At 45.2% G+C, this 18729-nt stretch overlaps 3 protein-coding genes across 3 annotated transcripts; all 3 read right to left on the bottom strand.

The window, feature by feature from the left end:
• Nucleotides 1-786: 786 nt before the first annotated feature.
• On the bottom strand, nucleotides 787-1077 carry M421DRAFT_74249 (uncharacterized protein; the record flags this gene model as incomplete). The annotated part of the gene is made up of 1 exon (XM_033597019.1): nucleotides 787-1077. A coding segment is annotated over one exon (291 nt), but the record flags the coding sequence as incomplete, so codon positions are not given.
• An 11623-nt stretch (nucleotides 1078-12700) lies between these two features.
• On the bottom strand, nucleotides 12701-14627 carry M421DRAFT_425378 (betaine aldehyde dehydrogenase). The gene is made up of 2 exons (XM_033594059.1): nucleotides 14490-14627; nucleotides 12701-14435 (listed from the first exon to the last, which is right to left on the bottom strand). Exons 1-2 carry the CDS (start codon nucleotides 14558-14560, stop codon nucleotides 12947-12949), a joined length of 1560 nt encoding a protein of 519 aa, XP_033444131.1. The 5' UTR covers nucleotides 14561-14627; the 3' UTR covers nucleotides 12701-12946.
• Nucleotides 14628-16034: 1407 nt separating this feature from the next.
• M421DRAFT_38646 (uncharacterized protein) lies at nucleotides 16035-17928 on the bottom strand (the record flags this gene model as incomplete). The annotated part of the gene is made up of 3 exons (XM_033589915.1): nucleotides 16035-17412; nucleotides 17465-17814; nucleotides 17857-17928. 3 exons carry the CDS (start codon nucleotides 17926-17928, stop codon nucleotides 16035-16037), a joined length of 1800 nt encoding a protein of 599 aa, XP_033444130.1.
• Between the last annotated feature and the right edge of the window lie 801 nt (nucleotides 17929-18729).

Raw genomic sequence — 18729 nt, 5'->3', positions numbered from 1 at the left:
AGCTTTTGGAGACCTCTTGCTGCGCAACCACGCTGCCGAAATTTTTCAAAATACTTTGTGTAGGTGGTACACCATCCCTTGTACACCTTTCTATGTATCTAATCAACTCATCCTCTTATTGTGGGTTAAGGTTTTGTTAGTCTTTAGCTGCCTATGTGTCCTTAGAGCCCTGTGCACCCTTGTGCCTTCGCGACAGCGTTGTTCAATTAACTCTAAATGCTTTTGCAACTTAGCAGTACAAGAATTTATCTCTAGCCTCACGCAATTTAATATATTTAATTGCTTCTTGAATTAGGTCCATGGTTGTGGAGTTATGACGCGTTGAAGTTGGGTGGGTTCATGTGGCAGCGGGGTTTGGGGTGGCTCGTTGACTGAACTGGCTCGTTGACTGCGCACGGACTGTACTTCTTTTTTACGACGATCGTGTTAATGGCGTGTTGACCAGCCAAAGTGACGAGATGAAGCCACCACATGCGTTACTATTACCTGGCTTTGCTCAGCGCCGTCATGCGTGCCACCATGCTTCTGCCGGTCGCAACGGCAATTGGCCAACTCAGGTGGTCTTGGTACCGCTCCCGTCGACGTCTTATAGATGCGAAACGCTTTGATGAAGTTGCTGTAGGTATAACGTACCCGTGGCCGTGCGGCCGATGAGCCTGTTCAGCCGATGAGCCACCCCAACGAGATATTGACAATAGAAAAATGAAGCTGTAGAGCCACACCTAAAAGATGTTATCGCGAGAAATGTTGGTGTATTGCTATATAGAGCCTTGCGCTTCAATTGTGCTATTTATATTTGGCTGGTAACTGCAAGTTGCGGCCTCTCGCAGTGATTTTGGGTGGGGGAGACGCAGCTGGCAGTGCAGCGTCAACACGACTTTGACCAGCCACAACACAACAACGCTTTGTCAGATTTTTTGCAGCACTGTGTGAGACTTTTCGCTTACGCTTTTTAAGTGTATTGTGAGATTTTTGAGCAATTGGAGCGTTGTGTTGCTGCTTTTTAAGCGCTTGTTTGGCAGCCAGCACTTCAGCTTGTGCTTTCTTCGCCTTGCGACGCTCCTCAGCAGCACGCTGTCAAGCAAACTTTGCCTCCTCTTGCTGCTGCTTTTTGTGAGCTGTTGCTGCCACCCTTGCCTTTCTATCGCGAGATTTTTGGAGTTGTAGCTGCGCGGCTTCATTGAGTTCTGCAGCTTTGCGCGCGCGGTCGCGGGCAAGCTTCCTAGGACTGTAGAAGACAGCGCCGCCGTGCCAGTTGTCGCCGTCTTGTGTAGTCAGTGTTGTCCACTGCGTTGGGCGCTTCTTAATGACGTTGAGCTTGTGTTGTAGCTCCTCGTTTCAAGTGCGAAGAAGCTCGCTGTTTACCTGTAGCGAGTGGAGGCTCCGCGACAGCTGCTTGGCTTCAATTCTGGCCTTGTCAGCAACTGCAGCGTCAAAAATTTTGCGCAGCTCAGGCCAGCTATCGACTTCGCCATGCTCTCCAATTTCTGCGTCTTCGTCTTGTTGTGGTGGGTGGTTGTTGAAGCGTTTCAGTACAGCGTCCGCATCCATCGGCCACACGCCTGTAGCTTGAAAACTCTTTAATATGAGCTCTAAAGTCATTATAGCGCTCCACGCTAGCCAAAAGTTGCTGTAGAAGTTAGGTTTTGTAATCCTTGTAAGGCCTTAGGTTTGTTAGAGGTAGTAGGTGAGCTTCTTAGTGTAGTGCCTTGAAAGCGGCGCAAAGAGGACAACATTAAGCAGCTGCAAGCTGTGAGTTGAATAAGGTAGAAAGACTATAAGGAGGATATGTTTGGCGTTGCAATACTCTAGAAATTTAGGCGTGAGGTGGCTGCTGTGGCTGTTAAGGATCAGAAGCCACTATTAACAGTGAGCTTTAGCTGCTGTATAGCAATTAAACACCTGCTGAAGCTAGGTAAGCCCTAAGTTATTGTTTAACTATCCTGTTGCTAAGTAGGAGATAAAAATCTAGTGTTGTTTAGCAATAAGGTTGTTAACCTAGGTTAATTAAATCCTAGAGGTGCCCTAGTAGATAAGAGTGGGTGGTAATGCCTCTCTAGAGGCGCATACGCAAGCTAGCAGCGTTACCTATTCTCTATTGCTATCTCTAAGCGCTGTAGTACACTCTTTTAACTCCTAAATTGCCTTAGAGACTATCCTTTTAGTGTAACTATTAATGCTAACAAAGAAGCCTTTCTTATCTATATTGTACGTGTTGTGCTTATTAACACTGTGCTTACGCATCTTAGAGTGTAATAGATTAAAGTACAGCTTATACTTGTGCTTGCTGTTAGCTAAAAAGCGCTTACAATCTATCCTAGTAGTCTATTTAGTGGTAAGCTTATTAGCGTAGTGATGCAGAAACTAAGTAATCTAGCTCTTAGAGACCTCCTACTTTGTAACCACAGAGGCGAAATTTTGCAGCATGCTTCTAATAGGTGGCAAGCTGTCTCTTGTGCATCTTTCTATGTATTTAACAAGTACCTCCTCCTGTTATAGGCTAAGTAACTATTACTAGCGCGCTTCTTCTGCATTTAAGTGTGTATAACAGTTATGCTACTACAACAGCGTTGTTTAGTCAACTCTAAACATTTTTGCAACTTAGCAGTATAAAAATCTATCTCTAGCTTTAACGTAGTTCACAAGCGAGCGGTCCAACCCAAGCGAGCGGTCCATCCCAACCATGATAGCCTAATAACTACTTTGCATTACAATACCATCCCAACGCAACGTGCAATTAACCTATACTAAAGGGACCTTACAGCTTACTATCTAAGCTATAATTAAAGATTGTGACAAGAGCAAAAGACACACTATTGCAGCCTTCAGCGTACCTTAAACTACTGTCTACTAACAACGCTAAGGAGCCCTCTCTTAACGCGATCGCAAGCCTAATTTAAAGAAGCTGAGCAAACTAGAGGAGGAGGCCCTTGTACAACGTATACTTGAGCTTGACACAAGAGGAATACCTGCTACAAAGGCTATGGTGCGAGATATGGCTAATGATATGCTTGCTGAGCGCGGTGGAGAGCCTGTTGGCAAGCACTGGGTAGACAACTTCAAGACGCGTACGCCTAAGATCAAGCTTTGAAGGAGCCGTCCATATGATCGCCAGCGAGCCCTTAACAAAGATGCACGCGTTATAACGCCCTAGTTTGAGCTAGTTACTAACACAAAGGCTAAGTACGGCATCACAGATGAAGATATGTACAACTTTGACAAGACAGGCTTCATGATAGGGGTTATCTATAGCTAGATGGTCTTTACAGGCTCTAAGAAGCGTAGCACAAAGAGCCTGCAGCTAGGGAACTGTAGTTAGGTCACTAATATATAAGGAGTTAACGCTAAAGGATGGGCTATCCTACCCTTCCTTATCTTCCCTAGCAAGGTCCTTATTACCTTATAGTTTTACAATCTACCTTAGGATTAGGTAATTAAGGTTAGTCCTAATAGCTGGACGTTAAATAAGCTTGGTATTGCCTAGCTAAAGCACTTTAATACCCATACAAAAGACTGGAAGGTGGGTGCACACAGGCTGCTGATTGTGGACGGCCATGAGAGCCACAGCTTACATGAATTCCACAAACACTGTGAGGAAGAGAAGATTATTGTTCTCTGTATGCCTGCTTACTTGTCGCACCTGCTACAGCCACTTGATGTGGGTTGCTTTTCGCCTTTGAAGCGGGCATATGGTGATGAGATCAGTGGCTTGGCACGGTATGGCTCTAAGCAGATTAAGAAGGAGGCTTTCCTACCAGCCTTTAAAGCAGCTTTTAAGAGGTTAATCACAAAGGAGAACATCTGTGCAGGCTTTAGGGGCGCTGGACTAGTTCTAGACAACCTAGAGGCAGTAATATCAAAGCTTAATGTGGTCCTTTGTACGCCAACTCTACCAAAGCCAGAGGACACCCCATAGGAATTGAAAACTCCAAGCAACCTCTGTGAGATAGAGGCTCAGTCAACGCTGGTTCGTGAGCGTGTACGACTGCACAGAGATTCCCCAGTTTCTCCTCTGCTTAGAGCAGTTAAGCAGCTGAACAAGGGCATTGCACAGATAGGGCATGATAGCGTGTTAATGCGACAGGAAATAGCAGGGCTTCGCAAGGCAGTAGAGATAGCAACAGAGGTTAGAGGTTGAAAGAGGAAGTATATTTGGGCAGCAGAGAGTCTCACGGTAGGTGAGGTAGCTGATTTAATAGCTGAAAGGGAGGGTAGTGGGCAGCAGGGGGGCGGAGAGCCTGCAAAGAAGGTGTGCACACAGAGGCGTTGCGGACGTTGTGGAGAGACTAGCCACAATGCTCGCACCTGTGCAGTTGAAATTATCAATGCATCTAATAGCGACGAGTCTAAATAGTATCTCTATCACCTGCAAATTGCAGTAAGTGGTGGTGGTGTTGCAGCATATGCATTGCAATCATCTTAACTCTGTTAGGTGGACCACTCGCTTGGGTTGGACCGCTCGCTTGTGAACTACGTTAACGTACTCCACAAGCGAGCTGGCCACCCAAGCGAGCTGGCCACTTTTGCCAAGACCACACCGAACTTCACTCTCCCTGTAATGCCTCAACGCAACAACGTAAAAAAGCCTTTAAATGAAACATATATACAGCTTGCCCTCCAGGCTATCCAGCAAGACGCGACACTAAGCGTGCGACGCGCTGCAGCAATATACCAGGTCTCTTGAAGCACCCTAGGCACGCGCCTTACTAGAACCTCTTCACGACGCGATTGCAAGCCTAACATAATAAGGATGACTAGTACTAAGGAGGAGGTGATTGTCCAGCATGTATTGAAGCTAGACGAGCGAGGATACCCACCCCAGCTTGCTGATGTGGAGGATATGGCCAATTCTCTGCTTGCTAAGCACCACCAGCCCTACGTTGGCAAGAACTAGGCTGCCAACTTTGTAAAACGTTGGCCAGAGCTTAAAGTTAAATTTAATTGCAAGTATAACTATAAGAGAGCTCTGTGTGAGGATCCTAAGGTGATTAGGGACTAGTTCTAACTAGTAGAGAATACTAAAGCTAAGTATAGTATACAAGATAAAGACACCTACAACTTTAACAAGTCTAGCTTTATAATGGGTGTTATATTAACAGGAGCTGTTGTCACAGGCTCTAAGCATTGAGGGAGACTAAAGGCAGTGCAGCAGGGCGACTAAGAGTGGACCAGTATCATCCAAGGTATCTGCGCGAAGGGCTGGTCTATCCCACCCTTTATTATCTTCTCTAGCAAGCACCACCTCTCTGCCTGGTACAAGGAGCCTAGTATACCTAACAACTAGGTTCTTAATGTCTCTAACAACAGCTAGACTAACAACAAGCTTGGAGTTAAGTGGTTGAAGCACTTTGATGAGCACACAAAGGCGCGCACTGTTAGCAGCCATCGGCTGCTTATTCTGGACGGCCATGAGAGCCACAACTCAGTCGAATTCCACCAGTACTGCGAGGAACACAAGATTATTACCCTGTGTATGCCTCCACACTCGTCGCACCTACTGCAGCCACTTGACGTAGGCTGTTTTGCCCCGTTGAAGAAGGCCTATGGCCGCCAAGCCGAGCGGCTGATGCGCAGCAAGATTACTCGCATCACCAAACTTGAGTTCTTGCCGTGCTTCAAAGCAGCTTTTGACGCCTCAATCACAGAGAGCAACATCCAGGGGGGATTCAGAGGTGCTGGCCTAGTCCCACTTAACCTAGAGGCTGTGCTATTGAAGCTTGAAGTACGGCTGCGCACGCCAACGCCACCTACTGTGGACAACAGTACGTGGGAGTCTAAAACACTAAGCAACACCCTGGAATTTGGGTCTTAATTGAAGCTGATTTGAGAGAGGATTTAGAGACACGCTAATAGCTCGCCAATGTCTATGGTTAACGCTCTTAATCAGCTCACTAAAGGCGCAGAGCTGATGGCGCATTCACTGGTTTTAGTGCGCAACCAGGTTGCTGACCTACAGGCAGCCAATGAGGCTGCCACACGTTGTAAATCACACAAAAGGAAGCGATTACAGCAAGAGGGGACTCTAGTCTTTGCTGAGGGAGTGTGGCTGACTACTCTAAAGGAGTTTGAGGCCTGTAGTAATGGGAAGAAGGCAAAGAAGAGGTCGCGTGTTGATAGGAGCACTCAGTCTCTAAGGCGCTGTAGCACATGTAGCAAGACAGGGCACAACGCGCGAACATGCAGTAAAGATACACAGAGTACTACAGACTAGTTTAGTATTCTTTGTAGTATAATATATTATAGTTGTGTGCTGTAATGTTGCAAAGTAGGTGCAGTATTGGTGTGGTCTTGGCAAAAGTGGCCAGCTCGCTTGGGTGGCCAGCTCGCTTGTGGAGTACGTTATGTAATTCTAAATATTTAATTACTTCTTAAATTAGATCTATAGTGGTGGAGTTGTGACGCGTTGAAGTTGTGGGTATCTCAATGTTGTGATATTCCGGGTGGCTCATCGGCTGAACTGGCTCATCGGCCGCACGGCCACGGGTATTCCACAGGCGAGCGCCGCACACGGGCGAGCGCCGCACCCCACCAAACTTACGCACCTTATTTAACGTCTAACTTAACAACGTTATAATAATATATATAACGTAGATTATTATTGAGCCAGCTATATCACTAAACTAGCCATTTTCTCTTAGCATAACTAACACAAGTTACTATAACTACAACTACTTACTATTAAATAGTAACCTAGTATACTATATGCTTACATTAGATTTAGAAGAGGTTTCTATACCCTCCTAGCATGTTTGTGCATTATGTCTAGTCTTGCTGTAGTTCCTACAGTGCTAAACAGTTAACTAAGCTCCTAGTTAACTACCTCTACCCCAAGTCTTCTTAGATAGCTAAGCTGCTACACACGCCTTAGCAGCTACCTGTAATACTGCTAGGCTATACTTAAGTGTGCTACTATGTTAAATCTGCTTTCTATTACGCAATTTTCTCTTAGTTATTACTACTAATTACTCTTTAAGCCCTTGCATGTAGGCCTTAATAAGGATGTTTTTATGCAGTATCTCTTTAGCCCCTTTTATAAGCTTTAAGAACCCCTCTTATACTATACTTAGTAATTATTAGAAGGAGTTACTTATAAGCTTAGATTAAGACCTAAACTTGTGTATATTGCTTAGTGTCTTAGATTGCTATAGCGTTTTAGGTAGAGGTGCTGCTAGTAGGGTATGCAGCTATACTTTAAGGCAATCTAACACTACCTATATATTAGTAGGAATAAGCCCTAATACCTTAAAGGCCTTTTAGTAGTTAACCTTTATAAATATATTAAGGAATATATCCCTAAAGGCTAGTAGGAAGCCTGCCTTATTAATATAGAAGATATATTAGTATACTAAGTCTTAAACACGTTAGGAGTACTTATACTTTAATAGTAAGAAATAGACTATATTAAGTAGCTAGAAGATGTGTGATAAGTAAGATAGTACATCAGGAAAAGTTTTTCCATTGTCGAAATCAGGAAATTGTGGCATTGTACTGTGGGCAATAGTAGGACTTATAGGCCTATAACAGTTATTTAATATGCATTTAATGTCTAGCTAATTTTAAGCTAACAGCTCTAACAGTCTTAACAGCTGCAATAGCTACAACAACTCCTGATCCTGCTATAATAGTAGCTCTGCTTTATAAACTATACTTCTATTATATTAATATACTACTAAGTCTTCTCTTTAAAATAAGCTATTAATAGAATAGTAATTAAGTGTGAAAGGTTTTAAGCTTAATATTCCTTGCTAAGACACTAAGTTAAGATTCTTTACTAGGGCTCTAGCAGCCTAAATGTTAGAAAATACAAGAATATTATTTAAGAATAGTAGGTAACGTAGATTATCACTGAGCCAGCCATATCACCAAACTAGCCATTTTCTCTTAGCACGACTAACACAAGTTACTGCAACTACAACTACTTACTATTAAATAGTGACCTAGCATACTGCATGCTTATACTAGATTTAGAAGATATTTCTGCACCCTCCTAGCATTTTTGTGTATTATGTCTAGTTTTGCTGTAGTTCCTACAGCGCTAAATAGTTGACTAAGCTCCTAGTTAACTACCTCCACCCTAAGTCTTCTTAGATGGCTAAGCTGCTACACACGCCTCAGCAGCTACCTGCAATGCTGCTAGGCCATACTCAAGTGTGCCACTATGCTAAATCTGCTTTCTCTTACGCAATTTTCTCTTAGTTATTACTACTAATTACTCTTTAAGCTCTCGCACACAGGCCTTAATAAGGATGTTTTTATGCAGTATCTCTTTAGCTCCTTTTATAAGCTTTAAGAACCCCTCTTATGCTACACTTAGTAATTATTAGAAGGAGTTACTTATAAGCTTAGATTAAGACCTAAACTTGTGTGTATTACTTAGCGTCTTAGATTGCTATAGTGTTTTAGGTAGAGGTACTACTAGTAGGGTATGCAGCTACACTTTAAGGCACTCTAACACTACCTATATATTAGTAGGAACAAGCCCTAATACCTTAAAGGCCTTTTAGTAGTTAACCTTTGTAAATATATTAAGGAATATATCCTTAAAGGCTAGTAGGAAGGCTTCCTTATTTATATAGAAGATGTGTTAGTATGCTAAGTCTTAAATATATTAGGAGTACTTACACTTTAATAGTAAGAAATAGACTATATTAAGTAGCTAGAGGATGTATAATAAGTAAGGTAGTATATAGAGAGTAAGGATTTAGTTCTCTAGGTAATAGTCTTTAAACTCCTAGTTAAGATAGCTCTTATAGCTATCTAAGATAAGCAACCTGTACACTCCTTCCTAATACATCTTTATATACGTGTTAAAGTACTTTAACTACTAAAGGCTAAGTATATTATTTATCTAACTATTCTTAGAGACTAAGAGCTTCTAATTGTAGGGTATATCTGTCTCCTTATACTAGGTAGAGATGTGGACGCGTCCTTTGTAGATAATGAAAGGCAGGGTTGCATACCTAGCGGCGCAGATGCTCTGGAGAACAGTAACCCACTCGCGATCACCTGGCTGAACAAGCTCTGGCCACTGTGCAAATGTTCTCTAGTGTAAACGTCTTCTTAAAAGCTACTTTAAAGGCTAGGAGGAAGGTTTCTTTATTAATATAGTAGATGTAGCTGCGTGCTAAGAGCAAGATCCTGTTGCTATAGTGGCGCTTTAACAGCGAGTAGGGGACAACGTCAAGAGGCTGCAGGATGTGTGATGAGTGTGGTGGCATGTAGAGAGTGATAATCTTGTTCTCCTTGCAGTAGTCCTGGAATTCTATCGAGCAGTGGCTCTCATGACCGTCAATAATGAGCAGCCTATACGCCCCAGCAGAGGACGCCTTTGTATGGACGTCGAAATGCTTAAGCCACGCTTGTAGTAGTCTGGCCAAAGGCCAATAAAGGATATCTACTTCCTAACCACTTTTGCTAAAAAGCATGCACAAGTTAACTAGACGTCTAGTTAACTGCGTAAATAATATATATCCAGCTTTAGCCAAGCCGGCTAAGCTAATGTAACCGGCTAGCTCTAGCTCTTCTTTAGCTCTAGAGTCTAGACCGTTACAACGCTAGCGCAATATTGTTATTAGTCTAGCTAGTAGGAGAGACTATAACAACCTAGTTGTGAGGTAGACTAGTAAACTAGGAGGAGATAAGGACCTTGCCTGTAAAGATAAGGAAGGGTAGGATTATATACCCTATTACAGCAACACCTTATACTAGGGTAACCTACTTGTAATTGCTAGGTTGTAGTTTCTTCTATTTCCTAGGTTTCTCTAAGCCTATAATAATAAGCTAAGAGGATATCTTGCCTATTATAAAGCTAGACTTATTAAAGTTCTAGGTGTCCTTATCTATAATACTATACTTTGCCTTTGTTGATTAAACTAGGCTAAACTATGGCTAGATAATCGCTAGGTCCTTGCAGGCAGCTTGCTAGCGATCATATGGACGGCTCCATCGCGTTTGCAGCTCTAGTGTACGCTTAATAAAGTTATCAACCTAGTTCTTGCCTGTAGGCTTCCCACCACGCTCTCTTAGCAGTCTATTAGCTATATCTCGTACATGCACCTTTAAGGGCAGTATTCTATATAAACTCTCTTCAAGTACACGCTGTATAATTGCCTCCTCTTCTAGCTTTGTAAGGCGTTTTAATTTTAGCTCACAATTGTGTTAAGAGCATGTTCTATTGTGTTATTGTTGTATTATAGTTTAAGGGACCTTATAGACTTTCTTAGCAAGCTATATACTCTTAATCTGCTCTTTTTAAAGATCTAAGATAGCAAGCTGTACGTCAGCTTCAGTAAAGAGTCTCTGGGTTTGGTGTTGTTGAGGCATTACGTGTTGTCGCTGCGCAAGCGTTTTGGTGGGGAGAGTGCGCCGCTCGCTTGGGTGCGCCGCTCGCTTGTGAAGCACGTTATACTTAACTTAAGTATCCTCTACTAGCTTAAACTACGTGCTAATTATCTTAGGATCTTCCTATAGTATCCTCTATCTATCCTTAGCTTAATTAAAGGCTATTTTAAGCTTTTCTAAACGCGTTACAAGCCTGCTAGCCTATAGTTTAGTAACAGGCTCTTTACCACACACACTAAGTATCTTATTAGCTATATCTGCCACCTTATATAGCTAGGGCGCAAATCCTTGCAAATTAAGGTTAAGCATATACTAGATAATTGTCTGCTCCTCTAGTATAGTAAGTTTCTAGCAATTAGCGCGTATGTCTAGTTAAAACATAATATTGCAAAGGTAATTAGAGACCTGCTAGTAAGGTATGTTTAATACTCTAGCAGCGCTGCAGATACTGCGAAATTAGCTAGCAAAGAAGGCCTAGATAGCAAGGATAACTCTACCTTCTCTAGTAGTATTCTAAAGCTGTTATTATTAAGGCATGTTATGTTAGGGTAAAAGGTGGTTGTGCTAAGAGAAAGTGGCCAGTTTAGTGATATGGCCGGCTCGGTGATAATCTACGTTATATATATATTAATATAGTAGATAAAGCAGTATCTTAAGTATCTACTTTGCACGTACATAAGTTATAGTCAGTATCTCTGCACCTCCTGCAGCGCGCTAGAGCCTGGCGGCTAAGGCCTAATTGATCTCCTCCTTGACGCTGCTCACAAGCAATCTGCTAGTCAGCCTTACGTTAAGCAAGTAGATTCTCTCCAGCTCCCTTTGTTAAGACCCCACTCTGCTATATACGCTTTTTCTTACGCTGTTTGCGTGCTAACGCTGCCTTATTAGCTCTTTTAAGGTTAGTAATCTAATTATGCATTAGCTTAGCTAAGAGTATTATAATCTTAGCGCCCTTCTTAAGCTAGTTAATTACTTTAATAATTAAGGTAGGTAATAAGCTCTTATGCTAGTGTATGTAATTACATATTAATATTAATTAAGCCTTAAGCTTATATATGTTGCTTAGTGTACAAGCCTCCTAGAGAGCCTCTAGCAGAGCAACTATAGTAGGCGTAGACAGCTGCACATTAAGCTTTAATAGAACAACGTCTGCCTAGAGAGGAACAAGGCCTACGCCTCTAAATACTAAGCAGATATTATCTAGCATAAATAATTGTGTAGAGGCTGCCTTAAATACTAGCAGAAACTTAAGCTTAGTAATATAGTTAATATAGTAGTAGATTAGGCTCTTAACCTTACAGCTGTACACACGCTTTAATAGCAAGAAGTAGCTAATATTAAGAGGCTAAAGTAGATAAGATAAGTAAGGCAGTATGTAGAGTGTGTAGATATTATTCTTCTTATAGAGCTCTTAAAACTTAAGAGAGTAGTAGCTCTTATAGCTATTAAGGATAAGTAGGTAATATACACTAATAACATAAGTCTTTATATAAGTATTAAAGTGCTTTAGCTACTCTACTCCTAGCTTATTATTTGTCTAGCTATTTTTACTAACTATAATTACCTAGTTATGTAGGGTCTCTACTTCCTTATACTAGGTAGATAGATAATACTAGCTAGTAAAGATAAGGAACAGTAGTAGTACTAACTAGCTAGCAGCATTAATTGCAGTAATTAATATTACCTACTTGTAATTGCCTAGCTAAATAGCCTTTAGCTAATCTCTCCTCTCTAACCCTATTACAATAAGCTAAGTTGTGATCTTGCCTATTATAAAGCCTGCCTTGTTAAAGTTGTAGATATTATTATTATAGATGCTGTACCTAGCCTTTGTCTGCTCTATAAGCTTAAACTACTAACTAATTAGGGCTAGATCCTTGCATAGAGCTCTCTGTCTATTGTACGCTTGATTAAAACGCGTTGTGAGACTGTCTGTACGCTTGACAAAGGTAGATAGCTAGTTAACTCCTATGCGTCCTCTGCCGCGCGCAGCGAGCAGCTTATCAGCCATATCACGTACAGCTGCGTACGTAGGCGCAAATCCACGTTACTCTAGATCCAATATATAGTAGATAATCACCTACTCCTCTAGCTTAGTAAGCTTCTTTAAGTTAGGCTGGCAATTACATTAGGTAGGTATACTAGCGCGTTGGCAGCGGATTGTTAGTTCAGACAGGCTAAAGATAGTAGCAGCCCTGTAATTGCTCTGTATTTGATGGGAACTGATGGAGGAGATAGCAAGCTGAACGTCTGCTTCATTTGAAGCCAATAGAGTAGCGCTGCGTTAAGCCATTGTACGTTGAGATGAGAGAGGTGCGCAAGTTTGGTGGGGTGCGGCGCTCGCCTGTGGAATACGTTATTTACCTTCCTGCTGAAGCTTAAACATATCATATTTGCTGTTACGGTTCTCTAGCAATGTTACTAACTTCTCCTTCGTGCTATTCTTTAGTACAGAGGGGTGCATAGCACAACTTTGCGTGTTGCAAGTTCACGAATTTGGAACCTAAGACATTGACACACTACTTGACCTTGCAAATCGGGAGACGATGGACTCAATCTCTTTCGGCACCGTATCACATTTTATCTTGTGCAGCACTATGGCAGCTCAACCATACCGGACTTCACCAGTACCCTCTCTGAACCAGTCGTCGCTTATCAACCCTTCTTCTGCTGTGGCGTAGTTGACGATGGTAGATTTCGCCGAGGTGTATGCATGATATGCATCGATGCCATTCTCACTTCCCACACCCGAGCTCTTGATGCCACCCCACGGACTACTAGGATCGTTGCGGTGATGTGTGTTGACCCAGCAGATGCCGCTTTCGATACCTTCGGTGACTCTGAAGGCTTGTGACAGATCCTGCGTCCAGACCGCAGCGCCAAGGCCGAACTCGCTGTCGTTAGCAAGCTCAAGAGCTTCCTCTTCTTTGTCAAAGCCAACAATTACGATGACGGGTCCAAATGCTTCCTCTTTCCAGATTCTTGTATCGACGATCTTCTGCGTTGCGCTATCTTTCAATATGGTAGGCGGGAAGAAGTAGCCCTTAGAAAAGTCGGTGCTGTCAAGTGAAGAAGTTCCTATCATCCTCTGACCGCCTGTGACCACATCGACACCAGCTTTCACAGCATCATCAACTAGGGTAGTAACATTGACCAGCTGCTTTGCAGAGATCAGAGGTCCCATCATTGAGTGCACGTTCTTCGGTGATCCCATTCTTTTCTCGATACTCTGCACTTTGCTCTTCAACTTTTCCACCATTTGATCGAGGATGCTGTTCTGCACGATAATGCGTGTTGCTGCTACACAGGTCTGACCGCTTGCGATGAAACTTGCAAACACAACGCCATTTACAGCGAGGTCAAGGTGCGCTTGCTCGAAGATCAACAAAGGGGCTTTGCCACCCAGCTCAGCGGTGTAAGCAGCAAGGTTTCGACCCGCAATCGCACCAATGGCTCTACCAGCAGGAGTTCCGCCGGTGACATCGACCTTCTTGATGAGTGGATGTTCAACAAGCGCCTTGCCAGTGGTCATACCATCGCCAGGAAGTACGTTGAAAACACCATCCGGTAGACCTGCATCCTTGAACAATTTTCCCAACTCGATGCTGGTAAGTGGCGTGAGCTCACTTGGCTTCAGAACGATCGAGTTGCCAGCAGCCAAGGCGGGCGCAATCTTCTTAACAGCAATGAGCATAGGGTGATTGAAAGGCGTGATCTGCGCAACAACACCGAGAGGTTTGCGGTCGATCCAGTTGTGGAGCTTGCCAATTGTCGGTAGGACGGACCGCTCCTCGATCCTGATAAGCGAGGCGTAGTACTTGAACCACTTTACGAGAGTCGGCACCTGGGCATTCATCTCTCGGATTGCTCGTCCAGTCTGTTGTACTTCAAGTTCGATCAGGAACGCCATGCGCTTTGTGAGGAGTTCAGCAATGTTCTCTAGAATGTCTGCCCGCACATGGCGCGGAGCTTTTGACCATACGCCAGATCTGAAAGCTTTCTCCGCAATCTTCACAGCATTTTCGACATCCTTAGTAGACGCAGCATGGCAACTAGCGATGATTTCTCCGGTTGCAGGATCCTTAATCGCAATTCTAAGACAGAGTCAGAATGTGGGATTGTACTAAGTGAGGGGCTAGCTGACTGACTGTTCCGCGTTGCCCGCTACTTCCTTGCCCTCCACCCACATACTGTATATCTCTTGCGATTGCTGGCGCATGGTGGGAAGCGATTTGGCGTTCGATGAAGAGAGAATGAGAGAGCAGGGCAAGATGTATACGTGCCGGCGGAGATGGCCGACGATTGGGTGAATAGCCCACGATGAGCTAGTGCCTCGGCTACCGTATCCGTGCGCGCACCGGTACCGTGTCCGTGCGCACAACGCCCGGAGCACAACATCTACACCAAACTTCAACGCGTAATAACCCAACCACCACGTGCATTGGTTGACTCCGTGTATTGGGTGCACGGACATGGTACCGGTACCGGTACGCGAATCCGCGCATTACGCGCACGGACATGGGCAACGCTGCCCCGATGACGGAAGCAGTAGGTTCACTAGTAAGGCACTCGCTGCACGCTTCTGATCACCTCAAATTCATCACTGGCATCGTGCCCCAGAGTTTCTGTCCATGAATCAGCGATAGAGATCGTCTGTATATTGGGAGTATTTCGATTTAGTTCTAGCTAGCTTCCTTCTCAAGCTGTTCTTTCTACTCCTCGATCTGTTCTTCCTCTCCCTCCTCTGCTTTCGCAGTATTCTTATGAGGTGGGACTGAATAGTGTGGCGCACATTGATATTGTAGGGAGCCGGAAGTGCATGTCGCACACTTCCTGCGAACTGGCGTCCTCATGTTACCACCCGAGCAACAAGGCGCTAGCCCTACAACGCTTCATATGCTTGCTGACCGTTGGTCCGGTGACATTTGCATGTATGCACATATACACGGTCCAGATTTGAGTACACATTGCTGCGTTCGTTACAAATTCGTGATTTGCTTATTGAGAGCTCGAGTTGTTCTGCTGGACGCAGCTTGCTTGCTTTGTTCACTGCCTGTGGAAGAGGGTGGTGATTAATGTGACTTGCATTGATACGGCTCTCGCATTGATGGAGAAAGTGATAGATGAGGAGTGCGAACGTTTCTTATCAAAGGCTTGCTGTGATATCAGCATCGGCCACTTCTTTCATGGTGTATACGGAGAGCTGTCAGCTATGCATTCACAAGCACACATCTCACGAACAAGATTTACAAGGCCCAAATAGAGCCATACTATAGACACCACACCACCAACAAGACTAAAATCATGTGCTACATCGCGCGGTCAACTACAGCTACGGTCGTTGCCGTGACAGCCCTCTGGCGGACTCTTCTTCTGGTCCCGACAGTGAAGACTGCTCCGGGCTAAAGCTGAAAACGCCGTTCTTACCCGGGCGGAAGTGCGACGGGTACTGAACGGCAGAGTGAGTACTGAATTGTGGGAGTTAGGCTTGCTCTCGCTTCTGGGCAATGGTGAATAGATGAAGACCGCTGAAAGCACGGACGGAGATGGAAAGGTGTAAACGGACTCCAATCCTCGCAGCCAGGCGAGCATCTAGATCCCCCAATACCAAAGATATTATACAAAAGAGTCTATCCGTTTTCCCGAAACGCAAATACACGTGTAAATGCAATGTCTGACATAAACCTGTAGAGTCAAGTGATGCCCATGATCTTCAGTCCCTTGGAGTTGCTCCTGCGCCCCTCCAGGCCTTGGTTCAATTCGCCCTCTGCACCATAGCTCAACAATAACTCGATCATCAAACTTCTTTCGATACCTGTCAAGTGCTTTGCTGTGAGCGCCATCTTCAGTGGCGTATGCCCATCGTTCGCCTCATGGTTGATATCGGCCCCTTTGTCTGCAAGGAACTTCGCGATCTCACGTGTAGTGGGGCCGCGCATGCGTGCAGCAAGGTGGAGTGGCGTTTCACCTAGATTATTGGTGGCGTCGATCGAATGACCAAGGGATGTGAGGCTCTTCACAATCTCTAGCTGCCCACCAAGAACTGCGGCGTGCATCGCAGAGTAGAAATGTGTGGACGATGTGCGGGTGATGTCGGCGCCATACTCTATCAGAACGCGCAAGATATCGGAGGACATGTCATGTGCGGCGCGGATGAAGAAGTAGCCAAATTCAGGGTGGGTGACCATGGGGTTTGCGCCCTCCCAGAGAACGCGCTCGACCTCGGCGGAGGTTGCACCCGAGGGTATGTTTGCAAGAATCCGATCTACACCGATACGTGAGTCAATATCAAGATATTTCCTGTTGCCCTTCGCTACAGCGATCTTGTCTGATGTGATTCTTTTGTGGAAAATGGAAACGTCTGAGCTTGACAAAGTCGTAGGTGAGTACTCTTCAGCCAGTCTCGTCTTCGCTCTTGCCTTCATCTTCACGTCAAGCCGAGTAGATGTTTCTGAGCACCAGCTGTGTGATTTCCTGATTCGTGACTCTCTTGACTCAGGTGCGACCAGAGTGCGGCTTGATGATAGACCGTCTTCGGTGTAGAACGTACCACTGGAGGCGGCCAGTTTGCCATGTGAGCCATGGGATGTCGCTCTGAAATGTGACCTGTCATTTGTGACTCTGATGATCAACGAGTGCGTCAACGGCTGAGCGTCTTGGTGGCAAGGGACATCTGCAAGCCAAGCCCCAATGCCTTTGTCTGAAGGCTTGGACGAGGACTTGGTTGCTACCGATTGTTGCAAGGGACCGTTCCTCCCACTGTCAATGCCACTGCGGCGTAATTCGCCCAGCACGGGTTCCAGGGAATCAGGTCTTGGTGTTGTTGTCTTTTTTTCGAGGTCAGAAGCCCGTGATATTGGCGAAGCTCCCTCTTTGACCAGAGCTGTGATGCATAATCGAAGTAGACGGACTGCCTGAAGTAACGACTTGAGCCTTTCCCTGGCGAGTTGGTTGACATGGATCTCTTCCATATCAGTACGTTTCAAGAGTTCGTTGGTCGACTCTGTGAGCCCACTGACATAGCTTTCCATGAGTGAGTCGAGCAAGTCAGTTGTGTCAGTACGACCAAATCTGGCACGGTCAGTCGAACGCTGTTTTGGGACGAAATCACGTGCTGACTTACAATGAAAGATAGTCAACAGCGAGGTCAAGCACGATCCTTGAAGCTTCAAGGTCCTGACATAGGATAGCGAGAGCGCTCTCTTTGAGTGTCTGCCAATCTTCCTTTGGGCAGGTGCTGCATGACAACTTCAGAAAGGTCTTGTGCAAACGCTCGCTCGTGTCATCACTAGAGTCTAGGACTTGTGTGAATGCGTCGACAAGCGCGGTTGGTAGCTTGGAACCGAAAGTCGAGAAGTCATCTTGCGCAACACCGAGACCAGTTCTAATGATTTGTAGATCATTGTTTATAGCGTTGAGGTCAGTCCTGGCTTCGCGAACCTGTCTCGCAAAGCTGCTGATAACCGGAATGACCTGCACACACCCGAGTCAGCGAGTGCACAATTGCAGATCTACAGAGGTGCTTGCCTGAGCTATTGATGTGTTTAGCGCTGCACATCTGGCGGCAACTGTGCTTGAGCGAGGCATCTGGCGCGACAGAGCAAGGTCTCAACTTTCGATTGATGTACAAGTAGCGCGTTGGGATGAGCAAAGTCTGAAACAGCATCCACGAGGGCAAGTGGGGTTGCGACGGCCGGCGACGCAGTAAACAGCAATAAGCAATATGGTTACACAAAGTGAGAGGTCAGCTAAACGGCCCTCGTAGCTGTTAACAGCGTTTCGCACGGGAAGACTAGCCGTGTCGCAGTATCACACCGCAAGCTTGTGGCGCCTTGGAATACTGTTGTAAATCCCACACGCACAGTGTGGTCATCTCGCACTGTCAAAGTAGGCTTAAGCCTGTGGAGCGGGCTGCGAAAACAACCCGCGCATCGGGGGCAGCGATGGAACCATATTTTACCGGCTGACAGCCGTTCAAATTGCTTCGCGCTACGGCTTGCGCACAGCCATCCGTTGTGCCTCATTGTGGTTAGACAACGACGAACGAGCAAGGGAACCCAGGTTTTTGGCGTGTTGCGGGAATGCAGCGGGCTGGGCACGCTCCACGGAATGATTCGTCGCAGATTGCATCGCCCAAAAAGCCCAGCTCTCGCGTGCAATCAGTTTCAGCTTACCCACGCAATCTCTGACTGAACTCCCAGACCAAGAGAGCTGCACGCAGCGACGTTGACACCGTGATGTTCTCCGTTCTGCGATATGGCGTGTCGTTGTCGGTGTTCTGGATCGTCGACGGCCACAGTGACAGCCCAGCTGCATGCATGCTGCACGGATGTGACCATGGCGCACGGCGTGCAGTTTCAACAATCCTTCAAGAGCGCTCCACAGCTT

Source organism: Didymella exigua, assembly GCF_010094145.1.
Source record: "Didymella exigua CBS 183.55 unplaced genomic scaffold M421scaffold_45, whole genome shotgun sequence".
In the NCBI taxonomy this organism is placed as follows: domain Eukaryota; kingdom Fungi; phylum Ascomycota; class Dothideomycetes; order Pleosporales; family Didymellaceae; genus Didymella; species Didymella exigua.
Note: the sequence above shows the minus strand (reverse complement) of the source record. Positions and strands in the feature narration are given on the sequence as shown.

Excerpts from the sequence above, each read along its gene's own strand:
- M421DRAFT_425378 (XM_033594059.1), bottom strand. The coding sequence starts at position 14,560 with ATGCGCCAGCAATCGCAAGAGATATACAGTATGTGGGTGGAGGGCAAG. Across the intron at positions 14,436-14,489 it reads GTAGCGGGCAACGCGGAACA|AATTGCGATTAAGGATCCTG; the intron begins GTCAGTCAGCTA and ends ACTCTGTCTTAG.